At 45.9% G+C, this 13058-nt stretch overlaps 2 protein-coding genes across 2 annotated transcripts; both read right to left on the bottom strand.

Moving 5' to 3' along the window:
* Nucleotides 1–4770: 4770 nt before the first annotated feature.
* LOC138764548 (zinc finger protein 850-like) lies at nt 4771–12288 on the bottom strand. The gene has a single exon (XM_069940637.1). It carries the CDS (start codon nt 11324–11326, stop codon nt 9455–9457), a length of 1872 nt encoding a protein of 623 aa, XP_069796738.1. The 5' UTR covers nt 11327–12288; the 3' UTR covers nt 4771–9454.
* Nucleotides 8996–9455, bottom strand: LOC138765462 (oocyte zinc finger protein XlCOF19-like). The gene is made up of 2 exons (XM_069942501.1): nt 9451–9455; nt 8996–9341 (listed from the first exon to the last, which is right to left on the bottom strand). Exons 1-2 carry the CDS (start codon nt 9453–9455, stop codon nt 8996–8998), a joined length of 351 nt encoding a protein of 116 aa, XP_069798602.1.
* Nucleotides 12289–13058: the final 770 nt, after the last annotated feature.

The following is a 13058-nucleotide window of genomic DNA, read 5'->3' as shown; positions in this document are numbered from 1 at the left end:
AGAAGGCATAGAAAGATCAGATCCAAGAAAATTTTTTTACTGAATGGATTCCACGAGTGTTAGGACAGGATAAATTCCCTGAAGGTTTAATACTGGAACTTGCTCATAGAGTTTTAAGAAGAAAGTCTTTTTCAGGACAGAATCCAAGACCTGTTCTGATCCGTTGTTTAAACTATTGTGACAGAGAGACAATTTTACGTACGGCTATTAGAAATGCCCAGCAAAATAGATCTCCTTTGAAGGTTCAGAATAATCCTGTTTTCTTCTATTAAGATTTGAGTCAAGAAATTATGTTTCAACGACGCGAATTTAATTCTGTGAAAGAACGGTTGTGGAAAAAAAGACATAAGGCAACATTCAGGTATCCTGCGGTACTGAAGATTTTTCAGGATGGAAATCAGCCAAAGTTCTTTGATAATCCTAAAGAGGCTATGGACTTTGCTCAGTCTTTACTAATCATGCAGTTTCAGGAATGATGTAAGAGATGTAAGGTTGGATCCAGATTTTTAAAAGAAATGGAAGCAATGGTGACCGAAGTGGTAACGTTGATTTAAAAAAATTAATCTTTTATTATTTTTTTTGAGAAGAGTTTAAATAGTTTAAATAATGATGATAGTTTGCTTAGTTCGATTCATTAAACATTCAAACCGATATGTTTGTAATTCATTATATTTAAATTTTAAATTAGTTAACTGATTCTTTTGCGTTTCGGTAGCATGTTTTTGAAATTCTTTTTCAGTAGCAGTTATCTTTTTCTCTAAGTCTTCAATCTCTTTAATTCTCTCCTTCTTCACTTTAGAGGCATAACTGATAATTTGGCCTCGCAAAAAAGCTTTTATTGCATCCCATAAAACAAAATGACTAGAAACAGAATTACAGTTAATACCAATAAAAATTTCAATTTGATGCTTTAAAAAACTAATAAATTCTGGTTTTTGCAATCTTCTCTTCTTTATGATAGAGATATGGGGTCATATCAGCAATCTGACTCACTGTGGACCCACTGGTGCTACCACAGGCCGACTGACAGGGTGATGCTCTTGCTGCAGCAAGTGAAGGGTCCCTCACCGCTGTGGACCCCCTGGTGGGTCAGCAAGTTGGTGGTCTTGGTGGAGCCCTTGGCAGCAGGAGGCCTGTCCCCAGAGTGGATCTGCCAGTGCATCTGCAGGATGGAGATCTGGGTGAAGTCCTTCCCACACTCAGGGCAGGTGAACGTCCTCTCCCTAGTGTGGACCCGCTGGTGGGTCAGTAGGTAGGTGGCCTAGACAAAGCCCTTGCTGCATTCGGGGCAAGTGAAGGGGCTCTCCCTGGTGTGGACCACCATGTTTAATTACCTCACTCGACATTTTTAAAGTTCTTCCTGCAGTTGGAGCACAGAAACGGGTTCATCACTGTGAGGATGGGAGGATGTGACCAGGGGATAAATCAATACAGTCCTGCCTCGGGGCCACAGCGCAGGCTCAGCCCGATGGAGGGTCCTGGAGAGCTGGGCCGCGGGTTAAGTCAACACTGAGGCTGGGACCCTCTGCTCCCTTCACTCCCTGATAAGATAGGTCCGAGGAAGCTGAAAGCAGCGAAGAGTTTTGTCCCTGTGCATGCATAATACAAAGTTGGGCGGCGCCCAGGGTTATCCGCACATGGCCGATCACCGGGTCGGGCCCAGAGGGAGAGTCCGCGGCCCGACCCACAGTGCTGCAGGAACCGGGGGGGGGTGGCATTTGCAGCCCTTCCTCCCCGCGTCTACCGTAGCTGCAGCGGATTCTGGCAGTCGGTCGTCCACCTGGCCTGAGCGACCCATGCTCAGTGGGGAGAAAATGGGATGAATTAATCCGAAATGCCCTTGATGAGACTTTTGAATGCCAGGTCGCACTTTTGCTTGAACTTTTTAAAGTTCAGCTTCCCAGTCCATGACTGCTGCTGTTCTCTTTGTGTTTATTTTAGTTTAAAGGGATTTTTTTTTCTATATGGTGTGGGTTTCTATCAATCCCACCACTGCCACCATGTTATGTCCTCAGTTGTACCATCGGAGGTCTTAATAAACATTAAGAAAAGCTTGTAAATTTAGAAGTACAAAACTTTACACACATCAGTACTGGTCATGTATTAATACACTGTCGCACTGAGCATGCTCACTACTCAGTTGATGTGGCTCTTACAATGTGTCGCACTGAGCATGCTCACCACTCAAGTGTGATGCAACTCACACAGTCTTGCAGTGTCATGCTCCAGCATAAAATAGTCCCGTTTCCTCTTTATATAATGAGGCATTTACCAACCTTCCTCCCCACATCTGCACCGGGTTTCAATGGTCGGTCACCCACCCGGCATAAGCAACCTCAATGTGCTAAGTGGGTCAGGGGACGGGGCCTTCTCCCTGCACAGCGGGATGAGGACCCCTCCATCCCCAGCGGGGAGAAAATAAGCTGAATTAATCCGAAATGCCCATTCACCACTCCCCTCCCCTCACCCTCACCCTCTCCTTCACGCTCCGAGCCATGAGGCCCTTCCAGCGTTTCCCTGGCTGCTAGACTGTCCGTCTCTCCCCTCCTTGCCCACCCATCAGCCCTTCACCTTAACCCTCGCCCATTTGGCTGCTCCGCTCCGACCCCCTGTGATGAGCTGAGAACCTCTGACTCGGATGCCTCCGTCCGGCTGCCAGTGGAAACGCAGAAGATTCTCAACACAAACCAGGGTGTGGGGAAGACCCTTCAGCCCACCAAATTCCTGCTGTCCAAAGACTCATCTCATCTCGCTTCAAGAGTTTAGCTCACTCAACATTCTTCCACTCATCTATCACCTTAAATAATCCCTGATGACCCACAGAGCACTTGTGACATCCTGTGCCATAGAATAGATGCTCTGTGGGTCATCAGGGATTATTTAAGGTTGGAGTGAGTGGAAAAATAAAGGCCGAGAACCACTGATCTAAATAGGTCGGACATGGAGAAAGATCCTGCCCCCACCAGCTCGCCCAGAAGCCAACAGTGGAGCATCTTCCAACATCATTCTTTTATCTCCACTACTTCTACTGTCAACCCCCCACAGGGAAATAAATGTCATGGTGCCCAATGGGGAGGAAGGAGGTGTCACCAAGTGGCATGAACCACCAGGTGCAGTGATTAGTGGACGTCGGCAACGTTGGGAATAGGGCCATTGGGTGCAGGACATATTGGACGGTATGTTCATAAAGTCAAACTGTGGGACAGGCCCTTCACCCCAACCAGTCAATGTAACATGGTCTTCTGGGCTAATCCCATCTCCCTGCACCTGATCCATTTCCCTCCAAGGTGCAACTGAGGGAGAAATTAATACTTTAATTGGTTAATGTTGTGTTCAGTGTTACCTGTTCTTTGGTCTGCATCACGTATCAGTCAGGCAGTGTTTATGAATATAATGTACCGTCAGTCACTGAGCATCGTCAGAGTCTGAAATGATCCATTATATATTAACCTCAATATTTGATGAGCGATTTTGAAAGCATGATTTCTTTTTTTAAAGACATGCCATATAAAATTTAATAGAGATTTTTTTTAGAATTGAGTTTGGGAGGTAGGTGCTTTGAAAGGATTGAATTCGGAAAAGCTTTATTTGGGGAGGGGTGGTTCAAATGCTGTTCTCTCTGGGATGTGACAGGTCATCCCACACTGGCCATTTCATTGCAAATCGCCAATGCAGCAAAATGTTTTTTTAAAGCTAATGTGATGATATGTAATTACACCACTAAGCTACCAGGGGTCACCCCGGTGACCTTGTATATAAAGCAGTCCAGAGCTACAGTGTAGCCTTCCAGGTTTGTCTTGCAGAGGGACAAGACCTCTTAGTGTACATATTAGTTTATTAAAGCTGTCTTATACTCGCACTGCTGTTGTGATTATTGTCAGTACAGCTTATATGATTGATTATGTGTCTCGTTTATACAGAACTCATAGAGAAATGAGCAGGAGTGTTTTACCAATCTAATGGATTTCACGCTAGGTTCCTGCCTGGTTCCAAACCAACCGAGCAGGCCAGGCATCTCCAGCCAACAGGGGCAGACGGATGAGTTTCACACCTTGTTTCCCAGCTACCACTTTGTGTTGGTTATTTGCTGGAGCAGCCGTGTGTGCATTTATACTGATTTGTGATGCATTGCCGAATGTGGTTTTATTTGTGGGTGCATGTGACAGTGCGCGCTTTAACGGCATAACTTGGCACAGGCATAACGGGTCCAGCTGCGTGGGGGACTATGGGTAACTAAGACAGCCATTGAGCCTGTTGAGTTTGGATTTCAGTGAATAGGTGAAAGCCATTGACAGGAGCATTGAAAGCGCTATCCAACCAACTACCCAGGTTCGAATCCAATCCTGTATGTTCTCACCGTGATTGGTAGGTTAATTGGGTGACATGGGTTTCATGGGCGGGAGACCCTTCAACCATTATGTATTGTTAATTAAAAAAAAAACATTTAATGTGAGTCACTAACATTGATCTGTCCCTGGAACTTGCACTCCTTCAACGTGATTTATTTGCTGGACTATGTACGGGATGTACAGCTGGACTGGTCCAAAACAATCTTCCCCACTGCATCTTTGTACATGTGACAATAAACTTGAACCTGAAAACAAATTGCAAATCGACAACAAAACCAGGACCTGTTTTGATTTGTTTCCTCAATAACCACAAGACTCCAGTCCCTCCTGGTGTTTGAGTGAGTGATGTTCTTTCTTTTTGTAATATTTTTATTTGGTTTTAATAAAGAACATATTAGCAAAAAGGGTACAATTCAATATGAACAATTACATAAATGAAATAGTTTATCATATATCATTAACAGACATAAATTATAAATGAGATCCATAATTCATATCCTAAATAGTATAAACCTTTTTTCTTTCTTTTTAAAAATATTTTGTTGTTGTTTCGATTATAAACAATTGAACAGGACAATTATATATTGTATTGTCAAATTCAAGAAAGAGAAAAACAGAAACCCTTCCAATCCAGAAACCATCCCACTGAACAAGGTTCAAAGATGACATGTAGGAGTCATTTGACAATAGCCTGGAGATGGACAGCACAGAACCAAAGCTTCAGAACAGTCCGAACAGACCCCATGTCTTTTGAAAGTTAGTATTTCATTCTTTAATGGAATTTCTATTTTTTTCTAACTTAAGACATAATATCACTGTGGAGCTGGAGAATTGTCTTTCCATTTCATCAAAACTGCACGTCTGGCCATCAATGAAGTAAAAGATAAAATTTTGGTTTGAGTTGGAGTCAGTAAAACATAATCATCCTGAAATGATCTGAACAAAGCAATTAAAGTGCAAGGTTTGAATTTAATAATCACCGATAGTGTTTGAAAGATAGCTTTCCAAAATATTTCTAAACATGGGAACTCCAGAACATGTGAACCAAATAGGCATCTCCAATTTTACATTTGTCATATAGAGAATAAAATATCTGAATAAAAAACAGCCAATTTTATGTTCTCTATGGACCACTTTAAATTGCAAAAAAGTGGTGAACAAAAGGAGGTCGTATTAATCAGATTCCAAATAGAGGCACAAACCTCATCCCAGAGAGAAAGATTGAAATCCTGTACTCAATCACTCTTGAGTTTAACTAAGCAATTATAGTAAGATATTAAACCTTTATGAGAAAGTTGTAAATCAAAATGTGTATCAAAGATGTTTGCCTCGGGGATTCACGGAGAGTCAGGGATCTGAGATTGGACAAAATGTGTAATTTATAAATATCTAACAAAATAAGTATTTGCTAAATTAAATTTTACCACCAATTGTTGAAAGGAAGCAAAATTTTTTTGAATAAAAATTCTTTAAAACTTTAAATATCCAATCTGTGTTCAATACCTTTCCAAAGAATCCCTATAAAATCTCTACTTTCATGAAGAGCAATTGCTGAAGGTTCTAATACCAAGTTAAAAAGTAATGGACTTAAAGGACATCCTTGACCAGTACCCAAATGAAGATTAAAAGGTTTTGACTGCTGTAAATGATTAACTTAATTGGGGTACAAGCAATTTGGAAAAGGATTTATAACATTTCACAGTGTTCCTATCAGGTCCTGGAGAATGACCAGATTGTAAAGAGGAAATTGCAAAAAGTATTTCCTCTTGAGAAATAGGCACTTCCAGACCCATACGATTATTCTGAGAAAGCATAGATAAATTAAGGTGATCCAGAAAATCCAACATTGAAGTACTATCATTGTTAGATTTAAAAGTATACAATCTGGAATAAAATTCTCTAAAAGTATAAGTTATTTCACAATGGTCTAGTGACCACAGATGTTCCATCTGAATCTTATTACTTTGTCTCTTAGCAACCATTGCTTTCAATTGGCTGGAGAAAAATTTACCAGCCTTCTCACTATGGATGTAGAACTGACCCTTACTCTTCAAAAGTTGCTGTTCAATGGGATAAGTAGAAAGAAGATGAAATTTATTTTTTAGTTCTTTACATAAACTGGGGTTTTTGTCGTGCACATTGTTAATCAATTGTTTAATCTGATTGATTAAATCTAATCTTTCCTTATTAGACATCTTTATATTAGCTGTATAAGAAATAATTTGCCTCCTCAGATATATTTTCAGAGTGACCCAGACAATCAGATTAGAAATTGTTGGAGTAGAATTTGTAGTGAAGAACAATTGGATTTGCTCTTCCATAAAATTCAAAACATCATTATATGAGCGTCAGGTAGAATTAAAACATCAACGTCTCTTTGTAAAAGGAATGTTGGGAAAATTCCAAGACAAGATATCAGGAGATGATCAGATATCACTATTCCTTGATTCACATGATTGAGTCAATGAAATTAGTTGATTATTAAAAAATAATCAATGTGAGTATAGGGACGATGTACATTTCAAAAAAAATTCTCTATTGTTAGGATTTTTAAAAAACTCAAAACATCTCAAACAACAAAATTTGTTAAAAGAGCCTTAAACCTTCAAAATAATATCAAATCGGTTGTAATTAAAAAGGCTCCTTAAACTATAAAAATCTACATTTAACATACCAAACTCAGTAACATGAAGACTAGAACTTGTATTTGCTTATTATAAAATGTTTCCCTAACTAAACTAGATGAAGCGCATATCCGTTATTCGTTATTTCAATGCTGACCGTAGTTCCCTACGGTTCTAGAATAAACGAGCTGCACAAACCCAAGTGGGTTTGAATAATAAACTACATACATTATATCTTGCACTGTTAATGAATAAGCAACATAGACAAATACTGTCAACATTAATAAAGTAAGATTAATACAATCTATTAAATCATTAATATCAAAGATAAACAAAATAAACTAAACTAAATTAAAATAAAAACCACGTTATTATTACATTAATTTACCCCTCAATTGACATAAGAAACGAGTGGTTAGACTTCCCCATTCGACAAAAGAGCCCCCTTCAAGACAAAAAAAAAACTTCAGGCACAGATTATTCATATTAAAATTGCAGTTGGAACAGAATAAACCAAAACTTTTTAAGCTTCATCCACCAAATTTAAAAATTTCTCGTGGCTGTTTTCCAAGGTGATCCACAGACGAAATGGGATCTAAATCCTTTCATAATCTCTCTGTAAGCTTTCTGCATCTCCACAACTTCATGGCAAAAATCTTCCACAAATCTAATTTGTTGACCCTGATCATTCAAATTTCTGATTGGATGAGCTTCACGAATAACATGATCCTTTACTTAGTAATAATGAAAATGAAGAATTACCGAACATGAACGATGTTCCGAGGTTGCCATGGGAACCAGAGATCGACGTGCTCTGTTGAACTTGGGCTTAGTAGCAAAAAAAACTCTCTTCCAAACACTACCACGAGTAGATTTGAGAAGTCAGTTAACTGGCCTTTTTCAGTGTCTTCCTTTCAGCCCAGGATCTGATTATTGTGGCGTCCATTCCTACTCTCCTAATCAACACCTTCCAGGCCAACTTGGAGTTGGAGGCAGGCATTACTTCACAATGAGTATCCAGCTAATCTATACCAGGGGTTCCAAAAGTTCCTGGACCTTCGACCCCTTCGAGGACTATGTGGTTCCTCCTCGATCCCCTGGCATGGAATCCCGTTAATGGATTGGGGGGGATGGGGCTGGATAGGAGGGGGCTGGACAGGAGTGGGGAGCTGTGTAAGGTGGCCAAACATCCAGTTTTAGCCCACCTCGAGCCAGACATTAATTTGTCCTCCATTTATGTGTTTACATGCTACAGCCCAAAATAGAGGACAAATTAATAGGCAGAAAGGGCACCTGTTAAATGCAGCATTTCAGGGTCCACAGGCCGTGTGTGTCCAGCTGGCACATATGCGATGAGGGGGAAATGTGATGGAGATGTTCAGTGCCAGCTGGCGCATGCAGAATGAGGAGGAAGTTTAACAGTGGTGCACAAAGGTACCTGGCAGGTCATCCTCTTCCCCCCATTCCCCCCCCACCCCCCACTGCACTGAACCAGGTGGGGGGGGGGCACTATTTTAAATCGACCCTCCCGCATTTTCGATCCCCTGGATGGTCGCATTGACCGCTGTGGGTCAATATTGACCACTTTGGATACCCCTAATCTATTTGGTCAAACCATCCTCCACAGTTTCCAAACACTCTTCAATTGCTGAAATCGCTATAAAACCTTCTCAAGCTTAGAATTAATCCATCGTTGACCTTCTATGGTTATTTCTCGTGTTATGTCCTGTGATTGTTTTTTTCAACACATCTGAGACAGAGTCTGCAGTCAGAAGGGCTATATCTTCTTTACCATTTTTTTGCTGCTTTTGTTCCTCTGGTAGTCGACATCTCCAAAGACAATGATATTAAATAGTGAAGGAGATAAGTTTAAACCACTTTGGTTAAAGATTAAAGATGATTGAGTGAGAAATGTTTGAAAGTTGGCAGGAGCACCAATCTACTGCCAACTCCATGCGCCCGCCAGCCAGAAGTCTAAGTGATGTTTCAATATTCCACACTCTGCAAACTTTATGTATGAACTCACTGGTGTTTCAGCAGGTTATCTGACTGGGTGAAACCCTTCCCACACTTGGAGCAGGTGAAGGGCCTCTCCCCAGGGTGGATCCGCTGGTGGGTCAGCAGGTTGGAGGTCTTGGTGAAGCCCTTGCCGCCTTTGTGGCAGATGAAGGCCCTCTCCCTGGTGTGGACCCATTGGTGTCTAGTTAAGTCAGCCAGATGTTTAAAGTTCTTCTCACACTTGGAACGGGTGAAGGGCCTCTTCCCGGTGTGGACCCGCTGGTGTATCTCAAGACTGCTGAAACCCTTCCCACACTCAGAGCAGGTGAACGGCTTTGCCCCAATGTGGACCCACTGTTGCCTCTGCAGGCTTGAGGCATCAGTGAAGCCTTTGCCACACTCTGGGCAGATGAACAGTCTCTCCCCGGTGTGGACATGCTGGTGTATCTGCAGATGGGAGGTCTGAGTGAAGCTCTTGCCACATTAGGGGCACATGAAGGGCTTCTTGTCGCTGTGGACCTGCCGGTGTACCTCAAGGTTGTATGCATTGATGAAGGCCTTCTCATACTCTGGGCAGGTGAACAGCTTTTCCCTGTTGTGGACCCGTTGGTGTCTCTGCAGACTGTAGGTGTCGGTGAAGCCTTTGCCACACTTGGGGCAGGTGAATGGCCTCTCGCCAGTGTGGATTTGCCAGTGTACCTCAAGGTTGGACCACCTGGTGAAGGACTTCTTGCACTTGGAGCAGCTGAATGGCTTTTCCCCGGTGTGGACCCGCTTATGGGTTTGCATGTGGGTGATATCGGCAAACCCCTTCCCACAATTGGGGCAGGTGAATGGTCTCTCCCCAGTGTGGAGCCGTTGGTGTCTCTTTAAGTCAGCCAGATGTTTAAATTTCTTTCTGCAGATGGAGCAGGTGAAGGGCCTCTCTCCTGTGTGGACGCGCTGGTGTATCTCAAGGTTCGACCACCTGGCAAAGGACTTCTTGCACTCGGAGCAGGTAAACGGCCTTTCCCCAGTGTGGACTCGCTGGTGGGTCTTCATGTGAGTGATCTGAGCAAACCCCTTCCCGCAATTGGGACAGGTGAAGGGCCTCTCCTTGGTGTGGATCCGCTGGTGGATCCGCATGTTGGTGATCTGGGCAAACCCCTTCCCACAATCGGGGCAGGTGAATGGCCTCTCCCCAGTGTGGATCCGTTGGTGCCTTTGCAGGCTGAAGGTGTCGGTGAAGCCCTTGCCACACTTGGGGCAGGTGAGGGGCTTCTCCCCAGTGTGGACCCGTTGGTGTATCTTTAAGTTACCCAGATGTTTAAATTTCTTCCCGCAGTCAGAGCAGGTGAATGGCCTCTCCCCAGTGTGGACCCGCTGGTGTCTCAGCAGATGGGTAGATCGGATGAACCCCTTCCCACACTCGGAGCAGGTGAATGGCCTCTCCCCGGTGTGGACCCACTGGTGTCTTGTTAACTTACTCAAACTTTCAAATTTCTTGCCGCACTTGAGGCAGGTGAACGACCTCTCCCCGGTGTGGACCCGCTGATGGCTCTTGAGGCCGGAGGTGTAGGTGAAGCCTTTGCCACACTCTGGGCAGGTGAAGGGCTTCTCGCCAGTGTGGACCCGCTGGTGTATCTCAAGGTTGTATCTGTTGGTGAAAGCTTTCTCACACTGTTGGCAGGCGAATGGCTTTACCCCGGTGTGGACCCACTGGTGGGTCCGCATGTTGGTGATCTGAGCAAAACCCTTTCCGCAATCAGGGCAGGTGAAAGGCTTCTCCCCAGTGTGGACCCGTTGGTGTGCTTCAAGGTTGCCTTTATGGGTGAAGTCCTTATCACACTCGGGGCAGGCAAATGGGTTTTCCCCGGTGTGGATCCTTTGGTGGGTCCGAAGGTCAGTGATCTGGGTAAACCCCTTAGCACAATCAGGGCAAGTGAAGGGCCTCTCTCCTGTGTGGAGCCGCCGGTGTCTCTCAAGGTTGGACAAAGTAGTGAAGGCATTCTTGCACTCAGGGCAAGTGAAGGGCCTCTCCCCAGTGTGGACCCGCAGGTGTCTCTCCAGGTTGGCACTAATGGTGAAGGCCTTCTTGCACTTGGAGCAAGCAAATGGCTTTTCCCCGGTGTGGACCCGCTGATGCGCCCGCAGATCGTTGCTCTGTGCAAACCCCTTCCCGCACTCGGGGCAGGTGAAGGGCCTCTCCCCGGTGTGGACCCGCCGGTGTCTCTCAAGGTTGGACAAGGTGGTGAAGGCCTTCTTGCAATCGGGGCAGATGAAGGGCCTCTCCCCGGAGTGGGCCCGCCGGTGTCTCTTCAAGTTACCCAGAGTTTGAAAGTTCTTCCCACAATCGGAGCACAGAAACGGGTTCATCGCTGTGGGGGTGAGTGGATGTGACCAGGGGATAAATCAATGCAGTCCTGCCCCAGAGTCACAGCGCGGGCTCAGCCCGATGGAAGCTCTCGGAGAGATGAGCCATGGGTTAAAGCAACACTGAGGCTGGGACGAGAGTCACGACCCGGGGAGAAGCTTCTTCGAACCGGGCGCTGCAAGCCCCGGAACTGCGGGAGCCCTCCGTCATCGGACTGGCGAGCGTGATGACGTCACTCCGCTCGACGTCCCTGTCCCGCTTTTTTTTTAAGGGGCGCAGTTCCGTCATCTGGCTGGACTTGGTGAACATGAGCTTCTCCATTGAACAGAATTGGAACCATGTGAGTGAAGACCCGTCATTGATCTGAGTTCTCATCCAATGTGGAGTTAGGGCTGTTGGAAAGGTTCCCATTTATTGCTTCCACACTGGAGATTAATGCTCCCCTCTGGCCCGGGCGCTGCTGTCGCTGTGCGGAAGGTGGGGCGACAGGGAGCTCAACCGGATCGGGGAGAGGAGACGCGGGTCCGTTTGAAAGGGAGCCTCGTCCACTGAAGCCGCGGGAACATGATGGAGGGAGGGAGGGAGCGCGGAAATCGGATTCCATCGCCAACATCTCCATCTGTGTCCGAACCAACGTTTGAGCAGGATGATGCTAAACCCTCTTTCTCAATCTGCTCTCTCCTTATTGTCCATCACTGAGCCCAGAGCCCGCCTGCCCGATACTCACTGAGCGCAGCTTCACCGCTCACTTTCGGCTCCGTTTTCCTTTGTGGCGATGAGAATCGCCCCGAGTGGAGGGGCGGAGCGGTGGGGATAGGAGGGCGCGGGCCATGAGTGCAAGGGGCACGGGGCCCGGTCCTTGTTGACGCCGCGCTGCCCTGATGTGCACCCGATGCGGCCTTGGGGAGGAGGGCGAGCGGCACCAAGGTTCGGCTGGAGCTTCGTCTCCCCAAAGTCGGGCCGGTGAGGGGAGGGAAGGGAAGGGGCGGGAGGGGGATAAGTGTAGGGACTGCGCTTCCTGTCACAAGGGGAGAGAGGGCATGGGGGGGGGGGGGGGAAGAGAGGGCGTGGGGGGGGGAGAGTGGGCGTGGAGGGGGGGAGAGGGCGTGGGGGGGGAGGGGAAATCAGGGAGAAGGGTCTATGACAAGGCCTTGGGCAGCGAGTGTGTCTGGCTGCAGCCCCTGTCCTTCCCCGGCCTCAAGGAAGGTACAGGAGGGGCAGGGACGGGGTCCCTACCACGGAGCGGACCGGTCCTCTGGGGGAGGGGCAGGAGACCCTGTCACCGTCCCCGTCTCACACACGGACACCCTGGGCATCCTCTTGGGGGGGAGATCCCTTCTCAAGGGAAATAGCAGCATCAGCCGGGTCCGTGGCCCCACCATTGGGGCTGCTGTGAAGCCTGGTGGTGCTCACTCCCGGTGCCCAGTGACTGGGGTCCGGGGCACAGACCCCCTATTCTCTTGCGTGGTATCTGCAGGTCGTTCATGCGCCAAAGTATATTGAAAGGAAAAGCACAAACTGCATCCTTTATCTGGACTGCAGAGCAAGTGACAAATTATGATACTGTTAAACAAAGCTTATGAGTTGGCTCCAGAAGCATATAGACAAAAATGTAGGAGTTTGATGAAAACATGGAATCAATCTTACATGGATTTTGATCTGAAGAAATCTATGTGGTTTGACGATTGGTGCACCTCAAAAGGAATAAATAATGATTTTGACAGATTGAGAGAA

Source organism: Narcine bancroftii, chromosome 5 (assembly GCF_036971445.1).
Source record: "Narcine bancroftii isolate sNarBan1 chromosome 5, sNarBan1.hap1, whole genome shotgun sequence".
Lineage (NCBI taxonomy): Eukaryota > Metazoa > Chordata > Chondrichthyes > Torpediniformes > Narcinidae > Narcine > Narcine bancroftii.
Note: the sequence above shows the minus strand (reverse complement) of the source record. Positions and strands in the feature narration are given on the sequence as shown.